Source organism: Chiloscyllium punctatum, chromosome 41 (genome assembly GCF_047496795.1).
Source record: "Chiloscyllium punctatum isolate Juve2018m chromosome 41, sChiPun1.3, whole genome shotgun sequence".
Classification (NCBI taxonomy): domain Eukaryota; kingdom Metazoa; phylum Chordata; class Chondrichthyes; order Orectolobiformes; family Hemiscylliidae; genus Chiloscyllium; species Chiloscyllium punctatum.
Window position 1 is genome coordinate 17918511 of NC_092779.1, and position 25808 is coordinate 17944318.

General features: G+C 42.8%; 1 protein-coding gene across 2 annotated transcripts in view; it reads right to left on the reverse strand.

Moving 5' to 3' along the window:
• The window catches only part of cdv3 (carnitine deficiency-associated gene expressed in ventricle 3), a 35815-nt gene extending 10007 nt beyond the window's left edge, over positions 1-25808 (reverse strand). The window contains exons 1-5 of one of the 2 annotated variants that reach the window (XM_072560477.1): positions 25348-25807; positions 14263-14339; positions 7700-7836; positions 6333-6492; positions 657-2284 (exon numbers count right to left, since the gene is read on the reverse strand). In XM_072560477.1, the coding sequence (XP_072416578.1) occupies positions 2158-2284; positions 6333-6492; positions 7700-7836; positions 14263-14339; positions 25348-25668 (822 nt within the window). In that variant the 5' untranslated portion in view covers positions 25669-25807 and the 3' untranslated portion in view covers positions 657-2157. Of the gene's footprint in view, positions 1-656; positions 2285-6332; positions 6493-7699; positions 7837-14262; positions 14340-25347 lie in introns of those variants that run through there. The other variant, XM_072560478.1, reaches the window with a different exon arrangement.

Consider the following 25808-nt stretch of genomic DNA (forward strand, 5'->3'; position numbering starts at 1 on the left):
CAACTCTGCCAACTCTGCTTTCTACTGCCGTCCATTTAACCTTTAGAAACTGCTTTCAAAATGGTCTTTGTTTCTTACAACAGGACTCAATGGCCACTTTCTGCACTGTGGGGATTCTATGAACATACTGCAAACGCACTGCCCAGTGGGAGGAAAGATGCTAACGAAAGTTAGAGGGCCATCTATGGGACCGTAATGAAACTTTTACAGTTACAGGCACTTGTTTCAGAGACTACCCTCTCCAAAGTACACGTGATACAACAAAACATTAAAACTTTGGGATCCCAAGTTTTTTTCACCTGATATGATTCACAAGCGCCAAAAAAAATTACTTTGGATACAAAATTACAAATTAATCTTTGCTCTACAAAGGAATTGACAAAATTAAAAGATCTTTTTGCAATTCTAATTCTTAACAGAAAGCAATACTGTAGAGTTCACTTGTTCAGCTTATAGCAAAAATTCTACTTTAAGCTGCGGTATTTTTCAAGTCAGGTTAATGTGTACCCATCATAACATAATGCAATTTGAACCAATGTGTTTGTTATCTCAATGACTGTTGCCCAAAACAATGCCTGCAGCAATTTGAATCATTACCTCCCAAACAGACTGCAGGCAGTTGTGAAACCAACTGTTAAGACAAAAAAATGCAAATGTTGCAGCTTTATTGATTTATTTCAATTTTGTTTTCTCCAGTACAGCCATAATACATGCCCAGGATTCAAACACGTTCAGACAATAGCTGCTGTTCTATTTGTAAAGCACAAAATAGTGTGCATCGTAAAACAACCCAATGATGCCTACTTTGAGTAAAGTGTTGCTGTTAGTTCTTGAACAGAGAATTAAGGTTATTGCAAGCCAAAAAGAAGAAAATTTGATAATGCAACTAGTCAGGGCCTAAGATGCACTTATTTATGCCCAATTTTAAAAGTGATCTTAAAACCAGAACCTTAAGAAAATACTGTACCAAAAAATCTTCATAAATAGTTGTACAGCTGTTTTTTTTAAACTGCAACCTAAAACTTTATTTTCCCCAGGCCCAAGTTAAGGTTTCATAATAGTTAATTACATAAATACACAAAAATTGGATGAATTAAATTCAACCACCAGAGGTTCACTGACAAGTGTCATCATTAATGTCACATGTAACAAGCACTAGACTGATTGTTCAGGTGAGATTATGCAAATAATTCAAACAGGAACACTGTTGCAAAGCCCTCTTTTCAATTCCACATTTCGAGGGATGGTGTTTAACTGCTGGTGACCATTTTGGTTTTCTACAGTTCTTAGCAGGTTGAGGATCAGAGGATTGTGTGGTTTATTGATGATGCTGCTTATAAAAGTCAACAGAAAGCTATGAAGTATGAAGTGCGGCCTAGATTCAAGTCAGACTATGGTCCTGCTAGCATCAGGGAGCTTTGGAAGAGGATGCTAGAGTGGTGAAGCAGATTACAGCTCACTACCATCATAAATGCACACACGGAGAATGATCTTATGCAGGAAAGCGATGCAGTCCAAGCCTTTGCATGCAGCCTCTTAGCCCCAGCCTGAATAAGCAGATGTTTTAATGGATGCCGCACTGGATTTTATTTAAGGTAAGGGCACTTAGAAGTTGCGCAGTCTCAAGTTCAATTTGTAGACTGATGGACAATTTCTATTTCTGCTCCCAGGAATTTAAGTTTAAAATTCTGAAATGTTCAACTACAGTGTTGTAATACTCCTTTTAAAGAAAAATGGTAGCAGACTTGAGGTGGCAAAGGAGGTACAGTCAAAAATGGTGTCCACAGCTCTCTCTGTCAAAACTGAGGTAGTCACCTTACAGAGGCTCAACATTCAAATAGGAAGCAGGACGATAAACAAATGGACCACTTAATGGCTGCATTTTTAATCTTTATCCAAAAATGTCACTCCGAGAGTGACTGACACTTCATTCAAACCCTTATATCAACTCCAGTCCATAGTAGATGACAGCAGTTATTGTGCTTCAAGCTTAAAATTCCCATGATGTCTTGCAGATGCCTCTTTGTCCGAAGAAGTCTATACCAGGTCAATTAAATTTTTTCTCTGGCATTGTGGGGTGAAGACAGATGGGATCCATGTAGATTAGTTACCTGGGATGGAATACAGAGCACCAGTCTGTAAAAAATGCACCAATATTTACTGCTCCCCAAGAACAGCAAACTGGTTGCCAAGTTCTAGCTGAACGGACTGACTTTTAGAACCATCCTCCCTGGCTCTGTTTTTGTATTTCACCATCTCAAAGGTCTTTTCCATTTCTTTATCTCTGGGAAAAAACAATTTTTAATGATCAGCTCAAAAAATGCTCAAACACAAAACTAGAAAATGTGACTAAATGTTACCCACCACTGGCACAGTCTTCCTCATTCTTTGGATATAGTTTAACCTCCACATACAAAAAGGCTGCGAGTTCCTTTTAAAAATTTATCAGGTCACTGACCAGGTAATATGGTGCTCCTACACCCAAATAAAGAAAGGGGCCATGTTCTGTCAGTCGTTAGGTTTATTGGGAAGCAACAAAGAAAGTAAATGCACAAAAAGGAAGTTGCAAATTCTCTGGGAGCAGGAAATCGCAGGTTTGTATATGGAGGCTGAACTATATTCAGGGAGCAAAGACCTTACCCTGTAGCAGGTATCTAGTTTTTCTCCTTTCATTCAACCTCCACAAACAAATTAGCTTTTCTGTTTTAATGACATTGACAGAAGCTGCAAGTCCTATAGCTCTACAAGTCAGATTGAAGGCTTGAAATTCCTAATTATTCCATGCAGTAAAGATAGCATTCATAATGGCAGGAGCTCAATCAGAATTACACACCATAATGTATTCTGCTGACTGACCACATCTCATTTCAGTGGTTGCATAATATTTTGTTTCCAAACAATTGGATGGACTAGATGACCCCTCAGCTCTCCACAACCAGCAGATAAATCTAAACATCACAATGGAGACAAATGTAAATCCACATCAGACAATCTTCAGATCTTGTCACTAAATAATTTAAAATAGAAGCATCAGACAGACTCTAACCTTGCACTGAATCATGACAAATCTTGCAAAATCTAAACATTCGTTACGCAAGATCATGACGACATTTCACAATTCTAGAAAGTATCAGATTCCAGCCACGTCTATTTAACAGATGATCCACATTAATGTGAGCTGAGAGCAAATACAGAACATAAGATTTACATCCTCAAGATGATCTGATTTTTCCTAATGTATAATGCTAATAAAATGAAGCAACTGATGGCAGTAAGCTGGCTATATTGTCAAATGGAGGATCGCAGGAACATTGAAAACCATTTGGTTTGAAGGCTCTCAACCGGCAGAGATTAGTCAGGTCAAGAACAAACAGCACAAAACCACCAGCTCCCAGAACCATATCTTGTTTGGCTATTCAAAAGAAAGTCAATGTGACAACAATCAGTTGGATCCCATGAACAGTCTGCAGTAAGGTGACAAACAACTTGATCACTCATAACAGACTTCTCTCCTTGGTACACAATCTTTATTTGGAGCAGGAAGAAAGTTCACTGGAGCCTTCTGGAAAGTTCTGAAAAGTTGTGAGCAGCATCTTTAATCAACTGCACTGTCATAACCCCAAAATAAAGATTAACTGGGGTTTCAAGCAAAAACTCCACCTTTTAATACTCTGTTATGTACACCCACACGACAATGCAGAAATTCCAGTGTGCACAAACACCAAGGCTTTGTTTAAAAAAAAAGTGAAGTAGCCAATTATCAGACATGTTCTTACACACCACATGAAATTCAAGTTGGTTCACACATTGACTGGAGTTCTAGTAGGCCACCCACTGATCAGAGAACCAGCAGGGAACACAATTCCACGTGGCAAGCACATGGATCATGCACAACTTAAATGGCTGCTGTATCTTCCCAGGCAGTGGAAGTCCTTTTCACAGAGCTGCTGGCTTTCCAGAAGCTGACACATTTCTCATGCCATCAGCACCAGTGGAAATAGCAACTGCTGGTGGCACTATACATCCCCAAGGAGGCAGCTTCATGACAAGACCATTAGCCACTAGTTAGCAGGGAGAGGATGGGGCTTGCAGGGAGTACTGGAGGAATAGGATAATTTACTTGCTGTAGGTGAAACTTCAGCTAACCTTTGACTTTTTCAGAAACATCACTGCCCCCTGCAGTGCAAGGGTGGGGAGGTTCATGGCTTTTTCAGTAGCCATAACTACGTCAGTGTCAGGTTTCTCAAGTTGATGGTGGACTCAGGATAATGGGATATCAGTTAGCTCATTAATGAGCCCAAAGGATGGCCCAGTACGAGCAGCCAATCCCAAGGCATTCACTGCTGACACTAACATGGAGTTCTCCCATGACGGAGTTTCCCGAACTACCCTGTTTCACATGTGAAGGGCTGCTTTAAATTGTGCTCCTGGCTTTTGCAATGGAGTCCTCACACCGTCAATGTTGCAAATTGGACTCCAAATAGCTTGAAGGATGAGGAGATACCTAGCACTTGCAGACTTGGCTCATCCTCATTTCAAGATTATTAAACATTTTAGGCTACTTCCTGACAGATCACTGGTAGATAACATTGCATCTGAAACCACAGCAAAAACAGGTGCAATGGACACAATTTTGCATAAAATACCCACAAGAGCTATTTGCTGTTATCTGAGGACCCACACAGCACTCAGTCCTATGCCACAGAGTCATGGATTCAGCTGCAGCTGAAGGGGGCCTTACCTCCCATTTACATAGCTCCAGACTTGCCTGGAAGCAATACATTGCAGATCCTAGCCTGGGTCCAAGAGGAGATTTCTCTGCCTCATCTACAGGGATTACAGCTCCATATTATCAAGCACATGCACTTACATTGACATATTTGAATGAATAAGATTTAACAAAGTGTCTAAAATATTAGACATTTTAATCAAGTTACAAAGGAGGACCATGATCATTTACCTCCTGCAGGTGAAGTTTCAGTTAGCCTCTGACCCTTTCAAAAGCATACACAAGTCCTCCAGGTGCTTCATTTCTTTAGAGTCAGAGTTCTGGATTACATCCAAAATGATTTAGATATAGGATTAAATCCTTTATGATCCTGGCAGAGGCGATGAGTAAGTGCACCATTCAGCCAATCATGCTCAAAACCGCTTTAAAAATGCGACTGTTTCTGCAAGCCCTCTCACTCAAGCTGCAACCAGATATCTTTTATATAAAAAAAGCCCAGCAAGGTAACATGATGAATTGTGGGAGTGTCAGTCAGGTCTATCCACTGCAAACTATTTCCAACAGCATTTGGCATTTTACCTCCTACATGCCCAACCTTTGAATCTCGGGTACAGCAGCTGTACAGTTAATATGCTCTAGTTATAAATTCATCTAATTTTATCAAGTAGTACAACAATCTAATTATGGCAGCCAATTTGTATGTGGAGATTGAACAAAAACGATGTATAAATGAAGGCAAGACAGATCAACTCAAAAATATAAATATTTAGATAAACTGCAAATATCTGACATATACAATGATTTTAATTGGATTTACTGCACAAGAAAATATGCGGTTCTTCATTTTCACTTCTTCCTTCTCCCCATCTCAATGATTCATAGCAACCTATTTGGGCAATGGATGCAGCCCTCTAGTAGTTATCCAGAAGTGGAATTGTTCCCTAGTGGCAGAAAGCTCTTTTACTGCATGGACTTCAACGTTTTGCTCAATCTGTAGACTTTCTAATGTCCTGGACAGCATTCAAGAGCATACTCCCCACCTTTCCCCTGCCCGTACCCCAACTGTTCTAGGGTACAGAGGTAACTTCAACCTCCATCTCACTAGCTGTCCCAACACCACCTCTCTTCACAACAAATAACTCACGGATTGTTCTGTACCAGGTAGTGTATGCAATCACTGACGTGATTAAGTGCTAAAGAACAAACTGAAATCAAAATTAAGTTTGCTCAAATATATAGGAACATTGCTGAAATCTACAAAAAATGTAGCCTTACTAGCGTGAAAAATTCAAAAATAATTGAAGTCATACAAATGTTTCACAGATGATTGGTGCAATGGAAATAGCTGAGAAAAAGCACAGCAGACACCGTTTTAATGCACTTGAAGTTCATAGCACGAATTCCTGCAAGGTTCACAAATGGCCGAATGGAAAGTCCATGAACCAGAGGTTAAAGAATCTGAAAATGAAGAACCTTAATAAACTGAAAATGTTCAGTGTTTTTCATAGAAAGGCAATCGAACTTCTCTTCCACCAGAAGTTTCAAGTGTCCAAGAAAATCAAACAAGCAGCAAATCGGTAAAGTGAATGCATCCAAGGCTTACTTTCTCGTTTCTATATGCTTTGCAGAAGCTTGTAGGGATGGAAACTGAGCATCATTGAAAATCTCTGGTGGTCCCTGTGATTGTGTTCTTCGCACATTACCCGATCTGGCTGCAGGAGGTCGATACACACCAGATGGCTTCGATTCTGGGACTTCTGCAACTGGAATCACACTTATGTTAGACAGATTGCAGATTAACATTCTACAACAGTTCTAGACAACCAAAATAATGATCTAACGTGCATCCATGCAGGGTTCGAAAATGGCTAAACTGAGGGGTTTAGTCATGGTGGCTTACTTAGAAAGGGTCAGACATTATATCCAGAAGTGAAAATGATCGGGTCTGAAAGAACCAGTTAACTGATCAGACTGGAATAATGCACGCCATGAAATTATTTTTCTTTCCTGTTCAATAATGATCAACACGGCTATAACAGGGAGAAAATAAGGGGCAAAGGGAGAGGATATCTGTAACAACATAGGCAGACTGATTACATTCCCCACAAGAGTACTTCAATAGCAATTTTACATCCTTCCTTCCCATGCCCAGAAACTTTCCTTAATGCTCAAAAGCTTGGAAGTTCCAGATTCAATTCTTTAAACTAACGGGAACAGTATTTATGCTTTGAGCAAATTCTGCTGTTCTGGAAGCTGCACCCATACACAGTCACAGGTTTAATGAGCCCAACAGTGGCTGCACACTAACCTTTGAACTAATCATGTCTGGATCAGCATAATCACAAACAGCTTCACTGAACAGTTCACAATGCTTTGGCAATTATTCACTGTCTGATAGCAGCAAAGAGCACAACAGTCTTTCAAACCTAAAACACCAACTGCTGGAAAGTTGCCAGGAACACTCAGTTGGCTTGCACATGTTGATTTTCCCACCAAAGTGATGTCTGCATGCTGCTTTGCTCCCAGGCCTGTTTAATACTGCAACCATACCCATTCCATGTTCTAACTTTAGATTTAAGTGTATAAGTGATAGGAAGTTCCTCCACAACTTCGTTATCTCAACAGATAATTAGAATCTTCATCCCAGTGTCATGGTTTTGAGCCCACACTGGGTAATTTAAATATTTTATTAAAAGTACCTTTTTTAAAAAAATGTCTATTTTTACCAGTGATGAAGCAGAGTTAATAGCATATAGTTTTGATTTCCAAGTCTGGCTCTCACTCATGCTTACTAGTTTCCTCCTCAGCAACCATTTATTTTTGTCATCTCCAGAACCTCACTGCTAAAATGGGTATTTTCCCCACCACTTGCAACTTCTTTAGGAGAATGTTACATTGCTGCCTCAAGTAATACAAGTGAGTGCTATTTTTTAATATATTCTCCATGATCAAAGCAATCTTGACACTTACCCACAACAGCAGGTGCTGGAACTTGTGTCATCTTGTTCCAGGGCCCGGCTAGCTCATCTCCATCTCTGTACAAGACATTCTCACCATCCTCACCTTGATCATCTTTCTTCTCATCATCTTCTTCCTCTCTTTCATCACTGTCAAGTTAGTCACAGCAAGAGTTACATTAATTCAATACTCTGTTCAGAAAGCTCAAGCAGCTCTAAACTCACTTCACATGGATAGAAGCAGGAATCAAACTGACAAGAATGCTTTAATGTTACAATAGTTATCTCAGGTCAAGTGATTTAGTGCCAACTTACACCACCCTATCATCCAAGGCAGGGAGAGTTTAGTCTAGGTAAATGTGAGGTACTGCTTTTTGAAAAGGTAAATCAAGGCAGGACCCATGCACTTAATGGTAAGGTCCTGGGAAGTGTTGCTGAACAAAGACCTTGGGGCCCAGATCCATAGTATTTTGAAAGTGGAATCACAGGTAGATAGGACAGTGAAGGCAGCATTTGGTATGCTTGCCTTTATTGGTCAGTGCATTGAGTATTGGAGTTGGGAGGTCATGTTGCGGCTGTACAAAATATCGGTGAGGGCAATTTTGGAATTCAATTGTATGCAATTCTGGTCTCCCTGCTATAGGAAGGATGTTGCGAAACAGGCTCAGAAAAGATTTACAAGGATATTATCAGGGATGGAGAGCTTAAGCTATAGGGAGAGGTTCAACAGACTAGGGCTATTTTCCGTGGAACGGGCGCTGAGGGGTGACCTTATAGAGGTTTATAAAAGCATACAAGTATGGATAGGGTAAACAGACAAGGTCGTTTCCATGATGGTTGGGGGGGGGGGGGGGGGGGGGGGGGAGAGAAGAGAGAAGAAGAGAGAAAAAGTCCAAAAGTAGAAGGCATAGGTTTGTTTCGGGTGAGGGGAGAAAGATATAAAAGGCACCTATGGGCCTAGTGCTGGCAAATAGGTCTAGGATATCTGATTGGCATGGACGAGTTGGACCAAAGGGTGCTTCCATGCTGTATATCTCTGACTCTATGACTAAGTGGCTTGACTTGTCATCAAAACAAACGTTTTTGAGCATGTGAACAGGAACAGAGTTAATGACAACTGATAATCCCAAGTTTTAGCCGAGCAAAAAACTTTAAACTCTCTTCTCACCCCTTCACAATTCTTCTGTTCCACTAAATTCCAAAACAGATTGAAAATCAGCCAACCTACCAAGCCTGCTTAGTAGTACATGAAGGGGCAAATTAGGATTAGTCAGATTTCTCATCCTTTGTGCAAAAAATGAACTCTACCAGCAGGGGGAGCAGTATTCAGCACTGTATTGCACAGTTCAATCCTGTACTTGCTTCCAAAAATCACATCCAGATAAGCAAAAAGCACAGGACTAACACATGCCTGCACGTTTCTTATTGCTGCACTAAGGCAGATGACACGAGTAGAAACTGCAGCTCAATTTCCAGAACTGGCCACTGTGGCAAAGCCCAAACGAACTGTCCTGCAGTATCAATCTCAATCACACCTGCACCCAAAAACACCACCATCACATTCAAACCAAGACATGGCAGCTCAAAATTGACAGCATCCGAGAGTCTCGGACTCTCAGCATTTCACACTTGGGTGAATAAGAGCTAGGGAGTTCAGGGAAGTGGATGTATGTTACAAGGTAGGATACAGTCTGCTGTGATGAGTTCTGGTACCAGGTTGCCAATGGCAATGGATGAAGAACAAAATGTTATGATTTTATAGTGCAAACTCCAGTCACTGGTGGCCATGTAGACCAAGAAAGAAGCATAACCACAAGCCCAATCTGTTCAGCTGTTTCTAAAGTCAACAAAGTCCGCAGCATTCTGGGACCAAAACAATCCAGTCTCGTGTCAGCTCTATAAAACAGACATGAGTTTGAGGTCTTAGCCAAAGCTCAATCTTTAACCAACACCAAGGTAATACTTGAGGACAATATGCAGCAATCCTAAACATTAGTATTGTCAAGTCACATCTGTAATTTGTTTTTTTTTTGAAGATCTTAGCTTTCCATAAGAAACAGAGGGACATTCAGCCCTTTGGGGTCCATTCCAACAATTTAAGAATACTGATGGTTACCTCAACTCCACTTTATACATTAGATTACTTACAGTGTGGATACAAGCCCTTCCGCCCAACAAGTCCACACCAACCCTCCGAAGAGCAAGCCACCCAGAACCATTCCCCTACATTTACCCCTTCACCTAACACTACAGGCAATTTAGCCAATTAGAACATAGAACATAGAAGAATACAGCGCAGTACAGGCCCTTTGGCCCTCGATGTTGCGCCAACCCTAGCCCACTATCCTCCATATGCCTATCCAATGCCCGCTTAAATGCCCACCACTGCTACTGGCAGGGCATTCCATGAACTCACGACTCGCTGAGTAAAGAACCTAACCCTAACATCTGTCCTATACCTACCACCCCTTAATTTAAAGCTATGCCCCCTTGTAATAGCTGACTCCATACGTGGAAAAAGGTTCTCACGGTCAACCCTATCTAAACCCCTAATCATCTTGTACACCTCTATCAAGTCACCCCTAAACCTTCTTTTCTCCAATGAAAACAGCCCCAAGTACCTCAGCCTTTCCTCATACGATCTTCCTACCACACCAGGCAACATCCTGGTAAACCTCCTCTGTACCAGTTCCAGTGCCTCCACATCCTTCCTATAGTATGGCGACCAAAACTGCACACAATACTCCAGATGCGGCCGCACCAGAGTCTTATACAACTGCAGCATGACCTCAGGACTCCGGAACTCAATTCCTCTACCAATAAAAGCCAGTACGCCATATGCCTTCTTCACCGCACTATTTACCTGGGTGGCAACTTTCAAAGATCTGTGTACATGGACACCAAGATCCCTCTGCTCATCCACACTACCAAGTATCCGACCATTAGCCCAGTACCCCATCTTTTTGTTACTCTTGCCAAAGTGAATCACCTCACACTTACCTACATTGAACTCTATTTGCCACCTTTCTGCCCAGCTCTGCAGCTTATCTATATCCCCCCGCCACATCCTTCCTCACTGTCAACAACTCCTCCGACTTTTGTATCATCTGCAAACTTGCTCACCCAACCTTCTAACCCCTCCTCCAGGTCATTTATAAAAATGACAAACAGCAATGTCCCAAAACAGATCCTTGCGGAACACCGCTAGTAACAGCACTCCAAGATGAACCTTTACCATCAACTACTACCCTCTGTCTTCTTCCAGCCAGCCAGCCAATTCCTAATCCAAACCTCCAACTCACCCTCAATGCCATACCTCCATATTTTTTGCAGTAGCCTACCATGGGAAACCTTATCAAACGCCTTACTAAAATCCATATACACATCTACCGCTTTCCCCTCATCCACCTCCTTAGTCATCTTCTCAAAGAATTCAATAAGGTTTGTGAGGCACGACCTGCCTTTCACAAAACCATGCTGACTATCCTTGATCACATTATTCCTATCCAGATGTTCATAAATCCTATCCCTTACAATTCTCTCTAAGACTTTGCCCACAACAGAAGTGAGACTCACCGGCCTATAGTTACTAGGGTTATCCCTACTCCCCTTCTTGAACAAGGGAACCACATTTGCTAGCCTCCAGTCTTCTGGCACTATTCCTGTAGACAACGGGGACATAAAAATCAAGGCCAATGGCTCTGCAATCTCCTCCCTTGCTTCCCAGAGAATCCTAGGATAAATGCCATCAGGCCCAGGGGACTTATCTATTTTCACCCTTGCCAGAATTTCCAACACCTCTTCCCTACATACCTCAAAGCCATCCATTCTACTTAATTGTGACTCAGTATTCACATCGGCAACAATGTCCTGTTCCTGAGTGAATACAGACGAAAAGTATTCATTCAGTGTCTCCCCAATCTCTTCAGCCTCCACACACAACTTCCCACTATCCTTGACTGGACCTATTCCTTCCCTAGTCATTCTTTTATTCCTGACATACCTGTAGAAAGCCTTAGGATTTTCCCTAATCCTACCAACTAAGGACTTTTCATGTCCCCTCCTTGCTGCTCTTAGCTCTCTCTTCAGGTCCTTCCTGGCTACCTTATAACTCTCAATCGCCCCAACTGAACCTTCACGCCTCATCTTTACATAGGCCGCCCTCTCCCATTTAACAAGGGATTCCAATTCCTTATTAAACCACGGCTCCCTCACACGACCCTTTCCTCCCTGCCTGACAGGTACACACTTATCAAGGACACTCAATAGTTGCTCCTTGAACAAGCTCCACATATCGACTGCGCCCTTCCCTTGAAGCCTACTTTTCCAAGCCACGCATCTTAAGTCATGCCTCACCACATCATAATTTCCCTGCCCCCAGCTATAACACTTACCCTGCAGTGCACACTTATCCCTCTCCATCACTAAAGTAAAAGTCACCGAATTGTGGTCACTGTCCCCAAAGTGCTCACCTACCTCCAATTCTAACACCTGGCCTGGTGTGTTACCCAGAACCAAATCCAGTATGGCCTCACCTCTTGTTGGCCTGTCTACATATTGTGTCAGGAAACCCTCCTGCACACTTTGGATAAACACCAACCCATCTAACGAACTTGAGCTATAGCTTTCCCAATCAATATCAGGAAAGTTAAAGTCCCCCATAGCAACCACCCTATTACTTTCACTCTTCTCCTGAATCATCCTCGTAATCCTTTCTTCTATGTTTCTAGGACTATTAGGAGGCCTGTAAAAGACTCCTAACAGGGTGACCTCACCTTTCCTATTCCTAACCTCAGACCAAACTACCTCAGATGGCGAGTCTTCATCTATCGTCCTTTCCACCGCTGTAATACTATCTTTGACAAGCAATGCCACACCTCCCCCTCTTTTACCCCCACTTCTGACCCTACTAAAACATTTAAACCCTGGAACCTGCAACAGCCAATCCTGTCCCTGCTCTACCCATGTCTCTGTAACAGCCACAACATTGAAGTCCCAGGTACCAACCCACGCTGCAAGTTCAGCTACCTTATATCTTATACTTCTTGTATTGAAGTATACACACTTCAAGCCACTTTCCTGTTTACAGGCACCCTTCTTTGAGATTGATGCCATGTTCCTAACCTCCCTACACTCCAGGTCCTGCACCCTAAAGCTACAGTCTAGGTTCCCATGCCCCTGCAGAGTTAGTTTAACCCCCCCCCTCCCGCCCCCCCCCCCCCCAACCAAGAGCACTAGCAAACCTCCCCCCAAGAATACTGGTGCCCCTCAGGTTCAGGTGTAGACCATCCTGTTTATAGAGGTCCCACCTTCCCCAGAAAGAACCCCAGTTATCCAAATACCGGAATCCCTCCCTCCTGCACCATCCCTGTAGCCATGCATTTAATTATTCTCTCTCCCTATTCCTCGACTCTCTATCACGTGGCACGGGTAACAAACCAGAGACAAAAACTCTGTTCGTTCTAACTCTGAGCTTCCAACCTAGCTCCCTGAAAGCCTGCCTAACATCCTCAGCCCTCTTCCTACCTATGTCGTTTGTGCCAATGTGGACCACGACTTCGGGCTGCTCCCCCTCCCCCTTAAGGACCCGGAAAACACGATCAGAGACATCACGTACCCTTGCACCTGGGAGGCAACATACCAAACGTGAATCTCTCTCGCCCCCACAAAACCGCCTATCTGTGCCCCGCTATCGAGTCCCCAATTACTATTGCTCTGCTCTTCTCCACCCTTCCCTTCTGAGCAATGGGGACAGGCTCCGTGCCAGAGGCCTGAGCCCCATTACTTACCCCTGGTAAGTCACCCCTCCCACAAGTCTCCAAAACAGTATACTTGTTCTTGAGGGGAATGGCCGCAGGGGGTCTCTGCACTGGCTGTTTCCTCCCAGTCCCCCTCACTGTCACCCAGTGGTGACACCTGGTGGACCAATTCACCTGACCTGCACATTTTTATTTGGACTGTGGGAGGAAACCGGAGCACCTGGAGGAAACCAGGGAGAGTGTGCAAACTCCACACAGACAGTTGCCTGAGGTGGGAATTGAACCCGGGTTTCTGGTGCTGAGAGGCAGCAGTGCTAACCACTGTGCCGCCCATATTATGCTGATGCTGGGGAATTCTTAGAAACAATAACCTGGGACAAAATTAAATGGGGTTCAGGGAAACATGGGCAGTACATCTAAAACAGTACGGACTCAACTGAGGTAGCTGCATTTGGCTAAGATGATGTAATTGTAGAAGCTGCTGACTAATGCAATTGATATGGCATACATTGATGTTCAAAGGGCGTTAGATAGAGCACCCCACAATTACTTTTGAAAGCAAATTAAATACAGGACTATGAGAAAAGGGAATGGGATTAATTGCATAGATCCAGGTGTGATTTGTAGGTCTTTTTCTGTGTTGACTTACTGATTCAGTTGCAATGTACAACTTAGACAATTTTTCAAGAATCAAAATTCTGAATTATCATTAAGTAATTAAGAAAAATTGGAATCAGATTAATGGTTATACTTCATGCAGTTTAGTTAAATATTAGCAAAATGGTCTCAACTGACAAGTTAATTTTAATGCGCTCACCTGATTTGTAAGGCATGGATCCTCAAGCCACTATAATCAACTTCTTTTTGCTCAAACTCCTTCCATTCTTCATCCTCCTAAAAAGTACACAGCAAGGTTAGTTAATGAGTGTATGCAATTGAATACACCAAGCTAGCTTTATAAGCACAGAATTTTCTGTAAAACACCTGAAATGAATGCAGCCCAGATACACAGTAAAACACAAATCCAAAAACCATCAGTGTTTTCCGCATTCCTCCAAAGTCTGCGGCTGTCACCCCTACTGGTGGAATTCAATTAGGAATCATTAATTTTTTTTGACACCCTCTTGAATAAACTTTCATTGGCACAGTTACATGTAAAAAGCCTCTCTGGTCTGAGAAAGTGAATTGTGTATCTATGGAGTGTGAATGAACTCTTCCATGTTAAAGTTTCCATGTATTTTTAAAATAATTTGGTTTATGTTGCCAGGTTTCTCTCAACTCCATGTACTTTGTGATATTACAAAAAAAAAGAGATAAGATGTTGGTTACTTCCCAACTTGAATTCTTCATTGTGATTGGCAGCTTTGTGATAACCACTGCAGCCAGATATCAGTGATGCCTACAGATGGTCTGAAATTAATTCCTATCAGAAAAACTGAAATTTAGGCCAGAGAGGCTGCTAGATCTCTGCGGACAGCTCTCTTTGAAATCAGCAACCTATACATTCACTTCGCTACTTATTGTAAAATCTGGACCAATGCTATACCAAATAATTTGATTAAAATAGCTGACAAAACAAAAGTAATTTGAATGACCAAGCATAAGCTCTCCGGTTTTTACTTTTGCTTTAAAGTGAGGGAACAAAGTCATAAGTCTATCTACCAAAGCTCAATTTTCTCGAATCTAAATCCCAGTTAGCTAACTAATTTGCCTCCGCTACTCAGTCAGAATAAGCTTGGCTCAAAGTCTAGATTCAGGTCTCCTGCTGGATCTATGCACTTATGGGTCCGTGGCTCTTTTTGCATGTTTATTCTCAAGTCCAGGCCATTGGTAAAGAGCATATGACTCAAAAGCACATATATACAATGAATAGTAAAATACAGTAAACAATCAAGACAGTAAAAGATTCCAGGAGGACTTGGGCAGATAAATGCAGGGTCAAGTTTAACGTAGAGATGTGAGAAGCACTTTGATTAAGAAATACAAAAGTAATAAGAATGAAATGGTACAACCTTAAACAGCAGGAGAGAAATGCAAAAGTTAACAAAATTTTTTGAATGCCAGGACAAATTAGTAAAATCCTATTCAATATTGGGCATACTTCATAAAAAGAGCAACCTAGATATGGAGCGAATGTAGAGATTCACCAGAATGATATCTGGGACTGGGGGCAGTTATGCAGTGGGGCTAGAAAACTAGGATTGTTAATTTCAGCATAGAGATGGTCACGGATTGATTGAATAGTTTTAACAATGATGGGGTTTTACCAGGGAGAGCAGAGTGTGTGGTGCTGGTAAAGCACAACAGGTCAGGCAGCTTCCGAGGACCAGGATACCACCTGACCTGCTGTGCTTTTCCAGCACCACACTCCCAACTCTGATCTCCAGCATCTGCAGTCCTCACTTACTTTTGACCAGGGAGAAACTACTTCACTTGCAAATAACCAAGAGGGGACAGATTTAAGGTAGTTGGCAAAGCAATAAAACTGAATTTTAATAAAGATGCCAAGTTGATATAACATATGACATGATCTGGAATGCATCTCCCAGAAAGAATCAGATATAAATACTTCAAAAATGAACGGAGAGCAATGGACCACAGTGTGAAACCAATCGGATAACTATTCCAAATAGGATGGTGCAGATTTGATGGTCAGAATGTCCTCCATAAATTCAGTATGATTCCGAGGACTTTAGGCAAACTCATATGGTATATGTTCTATCCAAAAAGATGGTAGGTGACTGGAACTAGATTTGAACTGCATATTTATATTTAGATTAGCAGCTTACAAGTCTATGTCTCCTAATCCAACTCGTTTTATTGGATATTTAAAGACTGCTTAAATCAATGCCCAGCTAATATCCATGAGTATACAATTAAGACCACCTGCCATGACTGAAAAATCAAATCAAGTCTGTTACCAATTCGTAAACAATAAAACAGAAAATGCTGGAAATACGCAGCAAGTCAGGCAGCATCCATGGAGGAAAACTAAGGTACAACTTCAAGTTGATTACCAGAATGTTTCTGGCATTGCTTGCTCTATTTCAGATTTCTAGCACCTGCAATAATTTTGCTGTTATAAATTCCAGAGTCAGGAGGCATGTTCACAATTGATTGCAAAAGGAGAGCAGAATGCATATGAGGCCACAAATGAAAGCACACCAATTCATCCAAGGATTTGCAGCTGGAGGGGTTTGTAGATCGGGAAGGGCCTGGTGATGAAAAACAAGGATCCAAACTTATTTGGAGATATTGGAGAACAAGAGGGTTTTGTCAGCAAACTCAAGACAAAGTGCTGGGAGAGTTCTGCCTAATGAGATTGGTTAAAGGATAGGTGCAAAGATAAATGGAGCATTTTAGTTGCGAGGCTGTGCCTCGTGAGCAAGTGCTAGGGTCCCAGCTATATACAATTTATAGTAATGACCGAGCCAAAGAGATAGTAATGCACCCAAATGTGCTAACAATACAATGCTAGTGGGAATGCAAACTACAGGGAGGACAACGAGACTGCAAAGTAAGGCATAAAGGCTAAATTAGTTCATTATTACAGTGACAGATGAAGAACTTGATAGAGTGCAAGTTATTCACTTTGGTCATAAGGGAAACAACATATTTTAAAAAGGTGTGAAACTTGTAAATGTTGATGTTCCCCCATGCAAGTACAGCAAGTAATTTGGAAGGCAAGTGGTTCGTTGGCCTTTATTGCAAGTGGACTGGAGAACAAATTGCAATAATTGCATGGGGCTTTGGTGACATACTTGTAATGTGGGTAATTTTGGACCCTGTATTAAAGTACATACTTGCACTGGAGGCAGAGGGGCTCACTAGAATGAGAGGTTATGATAGGTTAAGTAAATAGGATCTATATTGTGGCATTTTACACAATGAGAGGTGATCTCATTCAAACAGTAAAAATTAAGAACATGCTTGAAGATACACAAATGTTGTTTCACCTTAGGAATCTAGAATACAGGCACAGTCACAGGGTAGGAAGCTGATCACTGAGATGCATATTTTTCAAAGGGTGTGAATTGTCAATTCTTTACCCCAAAGGGTTACTGATGTTCTATACTTGAATATATTTGAGACCGATTTTTGGTATCTCATGTAATAAAGAGATATGAGAAATAGGCAAGAAATTGAAAATGAAGCACAAGATCATTGATTGGCAAACTAAATGGCAGAGCAGGTTCAACAAGCTACATGATCTTATGCCCTATTCCTCATGTTCAATGGAGTATGTTTGCAGTGTCACCCACTGATGACCTTAAGAATCAATGCAAAACACTGCTGCAGTGACATGTATACATCTTAATAATCACTTGCAGATTTTACTCACTAGCTATGAGCTCCACAGAGCATTTGGATATAATGCAGGATACAACTAAGTGGCAAACACCGTTGCTTTAAGTCACTCTTGGTAGAATACTATTTGTCATGTTCTTGTCACCAATCCCGACTGGAATTGAATGTGCTCAGTTAAAGTGAAATATTGAAGCTGGAATGTTTACACATTTGCTCAATAGAAATGGTCAATACCTGACATATCGCCTGCCTTTGCTAACCCAGTTGTTTTTGATTCTACCATAGAATGTGGCAGTCAAAGCCAAACACCCCAAATGCTGGTCTATGACAAGGGAAAACAGTTTAAGGTGCTTTGTTTGTGCACACTACCCTAAGGGACACCCATTATAATTCCAAGGCTGTGACAAGACCATTAAGTGCAAGCACCTTTTTGTCTGCTAAGGAGGAGGCTATTAGTCAGAGTCAGACTCCGCTAAGGAGACAATGGTTGATCAAATTCTGAACTCCTCTTTCTTGCCCTTTTCTCATAACCCTCAATTTTTTTTTATTAAATATCAGTCTCTCAGCCTTGGAATATACTTAATGACCTAGCCTCAAGAGCACTCTGAAGTGAAGAATTTTACACATTCACTATCCTGAGGTAGGATTAGATTACTTAGTGTGGAAACAGGCCCTTCAGCCCAACAAGTCCACACTGACACTCCGAAGAGTAACCCACCCAGACCCTGGACAGGGTCAGTGCTGACTGGGTGCTTCCCCTCATGGGAGAGTCTAGGACTGGAATGCATAGTCTCAGAATAAAGGGGCATCAATTTAAGACTGAGATAAAGAGGAATTTCTTCTTTAAAAGGGTTGAGTGTCTTTGGAACTCCTTGCTATAGAGTGCTGCATGGGCAGAATTATTGTATGTATTTAAGGCTGAGACAGACAGATTCTTGATCAGTAGGTGAATCAAAGGTTAAGGGGAACAGCAGGACAGTGGAGGTGACAAGTATCACATCAGCCATGATCCTATTGAACAATAGAACTGGCTCAAGCTGTTCCTGCTTATGGTCAGAAGACATTTGTATCTTAATTGTGTGACCTCTTATTCTGAGACTATGCCCTCTGGTCTCAGAGTTAACAATCTTTTCGCATTCACTCTGTCAAGTCCCTACAAATCCTGCACGTGTTAATAAAGGTCCCCTTATTCTTCTATATTCCATGTACAGGTGCAATCTACTCAACCATTCATAATTCAGCTCCTGAATACCTGATATCAGCCTGGTGAACCTTTAAGTGTCACCAATATCCTTATGCCTTTCCTTGGATAAGGAGCTCATATGGGACAGTTTGCCACCTATAGTCTCACTAGTACCTTGATTAATTTTAGCAACATTTTCCTACTTTTATTCTCCATTCCCATTGAAATAAAAGCCAATATTCCATTTGCCATCCCAACTACTGAACTTGAATGCTATCTCTTTTGTGATTCATGGATGAGGACTTCCAAATCCACGTGTTCCATAGCTTTCTGAATTCTTTCTCCATTTAAATAATTCAGCCCCTCCACTCTTCTGATCAAAATACATAACCTCACATTTTTCATTATAAGTTTTTTTTGCCCATTTGCTTAACTTGCCCATATCCCACGAGGAGGTTGAACAGTTCATCCACTTTACTAACACCTTCCACCCCAACCTCAAATTCACCTGGACTGTCTCAAGACTCTCCCTCCCCTTCCTAGACCTTTCCATTTCTATCTCAGGCGACCGAATCAACACGGACATTTACTATAAACCGACCAACTCCCACAGCTACTTAGACTATACCTCCTCCCACCCGGCCCCCTGTAAAAACGCCATCCCATATTCCCAATTCCTTTGTCTCCACCGCATCTGCTCCCAGGAGGACCAGTTCCAATACCGTACAACACAGATGGCCTCCTTCTTCAAAGGCGGCAATTTCCCCCCAGACGTGATTGACGATGCTCTCCACCGCATCTCCTCCACTTCCCACTCCTCCGCCCTTGAGCCCCGTCCCTCCAATCGCCACCAGGACAGAACCCCACTAATCCTCACCTACCACCCCACCAACCTCCAGATAAATTGGATCATCCTTCGTCATTGCCGCCACCTCCAAATGGACCCCACCACCAGGGATATATTTCCGTCCCCTATCAGCGTTCCGAAAAGACCACTCCTTCTGTGACTCCTTCGTCAGGTCCACACCCCCCACCAACCCAACCTCCACTCCCGGCACCTTCCCCTGCAACCGCAAGAAATGCAAAACTTGTGCCCACACCTCCCCCCCTTACTTCGCTCCAAGGCCCCAAGGGATCCTTCCATATCCACCACAAATTCATCTGCACCTCCACACACATCATTTACTGCATCCGCTGCAACAGACGTGGCCTCCTCTATATTGGGGAGACAGGCTGCCTACTTGCAGAACATTTCAGACCCGTGGCTCAACACTTCAACTCCCCCTCCCACTTCACAAAGGACATGCAGGTCCTTCGACTCCTCCATCGCCAGACCACAGCAACACGATGGTTGGAGGAAAAGCGCCTCATCTTCCGCCTAGGAACCCTCCAACCACAAGGAATGAACTCTGATTTCTCCAGTTTCCTCATTTCCCCACCCCCCACCTTGTTTCAGTCAAATCCCTTGAACTCAGCACTGCCTTCCTAACCTGCAATCTTCTTCCTGACCTCTCCGCCCCCACCCCAGCCTATCACCCTCCTTCCACTTATCGCATTTCCAACACCCCTTCTCCAAGTCCCTCCACCCTATCTTTTATCTTAGCCTGCTGGATACACTTTCCTCATTCCTGAAGAAGAGCTCATGCCTGAAACGTCGATTCTCCTGCTCCTTGGATGCTGCTTGACCTGCTGCGCTTTTCCAGCAATACATTTTCAGCTCATACCCTTCAGCAGACTGTCATCTTCACCATTTGCCTTCCAATCTATTTTTCTGTCATCTGTAAATTTGGCTATAGTACATCCACTTCCCTCACCCAAGTCATTAATATATACTGTACACAATTGGGGCTCCAGCACACAAGTTGCCATCCTGAAATACCCACCTTATCCCAATTGTTAGGCATTCTTCTTGCTAATAAATACCTGACACACCATGGGTTCTTATCTTATTAAACAGTTTAATATGCAGTAACATATCAGGCACCTTCTGAAAATCCAAATACACTACATCCATTGCTTCCACTATCTAACCCGTATAAGAAATCTTGCAAATTTGACAGGCTTAATGTCCTCTTCATTAGGCTGATTATGCCTGATCACACCATGTATTTCTGAATGCTCGGCTTTCAATTCTTTATAACAGACTGACATTGTCCCAATAACATATTAAGCTAAGTGGCCTATATTCACCTGTTTTTGTCACTTTTCCTTTTTAAAGATGTGTTACACTGAGTTTTGCAATGCTCTGAGACACTTCAAGAATCTGAGGATTCCTCAAAGATTACTACCAGTGCATCCACTACCTTCAGCTATTTCCTTTAATACCTAAGATGCATCTCATTAGGTCCAGGGGACCGGGCTTTAATATTAGTTTCCCTAGCAGTTTTTTTCATTATTGATAATTATTACATTTATTCCCTCTCCTCCATTTACCCCTTGAATATTTAGTAATTCTTGAATGCTATTGTGGTGTCTTCTACTGTGAAGACTGATGGAAAGTATTTATTCAACTCCCCTGCTTCCTGTTCTTCATTATTTTGCCCCCCAACCTCATTCACCAAGGACTCTATGTTCACTTTGTACCGTTACTTTTTATATATGTCAAGAAACTCTTGCAAGTAATTTCAAAGCAGACTGCAAGTTTACCCTTAAAGTCCAAATTCTAATGTGTTATGGTCACTATTTCCGAGGGGATCTTTGACATTTTAAAGCTGCTTTGTTACACATCAAGATTCAAAAATCGCCTGATCGCTGATTGTCCTGAATACAGTATGGATCCAGTGTGAAAAACAAATTCTTTGTGGCTTCTTCTGCCTGACTACTCAATCTACATGATGATAGTACACCTCCAGACATTAGATGCTGTTCTTTAACTTTGCTGAAGATTTTTGTTCTCAGTCAAACAGTTTTGATGAGAACAGTTACTCATCTCTCATTCACATCTGGATCAAAGTTGTGCCAAGCTCTAAAGCTGAACAGTTCTGGTGGAACTTGAACACAGCAGATCAGTCCTGAGTATGCTACTGAAGTCACTCTCAAAACTCTTGGGCTTTACTACATTAAGTGCATCATTCCACATCCACACCTGGATTTCACTTCTTTCCACTATGTCAGAACTTATTTCATTCTTGCAGTTTCTCCTTTGCATCTTTTCTTACGCCGACTTTTTTTCATCCTGTTTCCATGACATCCTCTGTTTTCTTCCACTGTGGCAGTCAGGACTCTCAACCACGTTGATCTCTCTCTTCATCTATTCTCACCCCTATCCCTACCTCCAAAAGACACTTCAGGTCTATCTTCACCTTTTGAGCAATCAGCATCTATATCTACTGGATTTTTGTTCACATTTCAACCACACCCAGCCTGATACCATATACATTTCTCCCTGTTCAGAGCATTCTAAAAGCAGCATTTACTCCTTGATTATATTGGTTCATTTTTCAACTGCAGCTGAAATTCCTCCTATTCTCACAAGAATTCACTTACCTTCTTACTCCATCCCTTCCGAAGAGGGAATCCCTAACACTTCTTCCAAGCGAGCAACCTTATCTCAATTTAATAGATTGGCATCATTTTATGTGTTCTACTGCACACTACGACAGCATGACCTGAAACACTCAATGTCATTTTAAATCTCAAGCACGTTCTTGTATGTCTCTGGAAAAGCGCAGCAGGTCAGGCAGCATCAAAGGAACAGGAGAATCGACGTTTCGGGCATAAGGCCTTCTTCAGCTTACGCCCGAGACGTCAATTCTCCTGTTCCTTTGATGCTGCCTGATCTGCTGCGCTTTTCCAGAAACACATTTTTAAGCTCTGATCTCCAGCATCTGCAGTCCTCACTTTCTCCTCTTGTATGTCTCTCCCTACAGTTTCTAATGAAATTCAACGAAAGGTCAAGGAACAGTAACTTAATTTTACAGACATCTCAGTCTCCCAACTAAAGCAGAGTTCAGCAATTTCAGATAACAACTGTTCCTTTTTTCTCTCCAGATAGCAGCTGTCATTAATCCTGCTACTACTGGCATTGCAGCTGAAGGCACATTCTGAAAAAAGGTCTTGATCTGAAACATCATGGTTTCTTTCTCCAAAGATGCTTCCAAACTAGAGTATTTCCAAATTTGGTTTTTATTCTAATGTTTTATTTTTCTGCCATCCCTACTTTGCCTCATTCCTGCCTTAATTCAACCCTCCATTTTGTTTCCCCAAACCCCGATCTTTACCATCTTTGTATTGCTCTGTTGCAACAGTTTACCTAGATCAGCCATCAGATCTTAAAGTCAGTGTCTTGGCTGATCTTTGACCTCAATTCCACTTTCCCCATCTGATTTCCAAACCCTTTTATCTTCAAGTTCAAGAATGCCCTTCAGTTTTAAATAAAGTTATAACTGAGCTTCCATGGCCCTTTGGCCAGAAACATCCGAAGAATTAGAATCTTGAATGAAGATATTCCAAATCAGTCATAAACCATTCTGCTCTTATCCAGAGATTGTGCCCAGAGTCTGGGCACTCCAGTTGGGGGAAAAGATCCATTCAACACTTACACTGTTGAGCCCACTAACTTTCAGTGAGACTGACATTCTAATAAATTCCACTGATTTTACCAGGTCCTGCATTTTGTTTTATTCTAGTTTTGGTTAGCTCATTGTCACAAGTTGCTATTAAAATGCAAGTCTGTTTGTAAGAGTTCAACAATACGAACCAATCACTTGGGCAGAAGAGCGTTTTACTCTGATTCATGAGACGGGGAACTACTTCCTCCTACAAACTAGGCGTACCACGTACATATTCTTTGGATTGATGCCTGGTGCTGCTCCAGGCACACCTTTCTACACCTAACCAGCAGTCCCCAGCTTGCTTAGTGACCAAGAGGTATGGCAGGACACTTTGCGACAGATTGTGGTTGTAAAACAAATCCCCTGCTTTTGATGGCCCAGTGGGTTAGGAATGGATGGCTTTCTGCAACTAAACAGTTGCATGTATGATGAAGGTAGCCCATTTGAAGCAAGACCAATTTGAGCAAATTCAACACATTGAAGACATACAAAATTAGTCATTTAAAAATAACCAATTCTAGTCAGAACCCATGGTACAAAATGAGGAGAAACAATGTTTCTGCACCCTCTATTCAGCATTGTTCTGACCATTTTTTAAAAAGTAGAAAATTGAATATGCAAATATTTGCTTAAAAGCACAGACTTGAAAACTTAACTGGTACAGCTCAGTGGCTGAATGTGACCAATTATTTCATAGAACACTGCTTTTACATAGCATCTTTAATGCAGTCAAAGACTGATTCATAAGACCTTTAATCAGCCAAACACAGTAAGTGACCAAAGGTTTGGTCGAAGAGATTTTAAAGGAACATTACAAGGATCAAATTTAGCACCTCAGTACTGCAGGTGAATCTGGGATGATGGAATCTGGGATGATGGAATCTGGGATGATGGAATCTGGGATGATGGAATCTGGGATGATGGAATCTGGGAGTACAGGACAAGACAAAAATAAGCATAAGGCCCACTTCATTACCCCACATGCCTGCTTTCAACTCAAACAGACTAGAAAGATTTCCTGAATTATACCCCAACTTCCAATGCCAAATACAAGAGGGCCTCTTATTTCCTTTTCAACCTCGAAAGAAAGTGCCCTTAAGCAATTCCAATTCAGGAATAAAACGGGAGCAGTTGTAATGCCACTAACCTAGAGGGCCTGGCTAACATCCTGTGGACGTACTAGATTAGTGGTGCTGGAAGAGCACAGCAGTTCAGGCAGCATCCAACGAGCAGTTCAAATACCACCACGAAACTGGTGAAATTTGAATTCAAATGACAAATCTGGAATTCAGAATGCTCCTCAGCAATGCTGACCAGAGATGTCCAATCAAGTCCCATCTGATTCACAAACGTCCTTCGGGGAAGAAAATTGGTCACCCTTGTTCAGTCGCGTCTACGTTAGACTGCCGACTCAGAAGGACTGCTTTGCAACCCTCCCCCAACCCCGCAAGCCTTTCCAGAATACAGGCCGTTGCACTTGTTAGCCCTGGCCCAGGGCAAGTGGCTATTCCCATAACACTTCTACTCCCTTCACTTCCAAAATCTCCTCTAATTTTGCCTTTCACCCTCATCTACCACTGGGCGGAAGGGTGGCTGGGTGGGGGGCGGTGGCTCCCCCCGACCCTTTCCTCGCCGTCCTGAGCCCCCCCCCCGGTCCACCCGTTACATGACCAGGCCGACCTCCCATTCAATGTTCCTCCTCGGTCCAGGAGCTCTGGATCATTCCTGCCTTTGGCCACCTCCGAAAAACCCCCCTTGGCCTCCCCTTGTAGTACTCCCCGCCGTGCCTTTGCTCTGAGTCAGCGCGGCCTTCGCGGTCCCCCACCCCCCCCCCACCTCCATCTCCCCTCAGCCTCACCCTCTCTTGCTGCGGATCCTGACCCTCGCTCTTCGCCGCCCTCTCCTTCTCCTTCCGGCCTTTCTTGGAGGCGGCGGGGGCCGTCGCCGGCGCCGCTTCGGCGTGGGCTGTCACCGGCGTGAGGGGAACCGCGGGCGCGGGCGTGTCCGGAGAGGGGGACGGGGCGGGGGCCGGGGCGTCAGGCGACACCGCGGCCTTGGCCGGGCCCCCGGGCCCTACCGCCGCCGCCGCCCCTTTGGTCACTTTGGTTTTGTCCTTCTTCTTTTTCTTGTCCCTCTTGGCGAAGAAATCGTCGAGGCTCTTGTCGTCCCTCTCGGCCATGATGAGCGCAGGGGGTTAGTGGTGGTGCTGAAGGTGGAGCAGGAGCCGCCGCGGTGTCTATGGCGATCGAAGCACGGGCCCTACCGCTTCACACATGCCGGACACGGTGCAACCAAGCCTGGCCACCGGAACCGGAAACT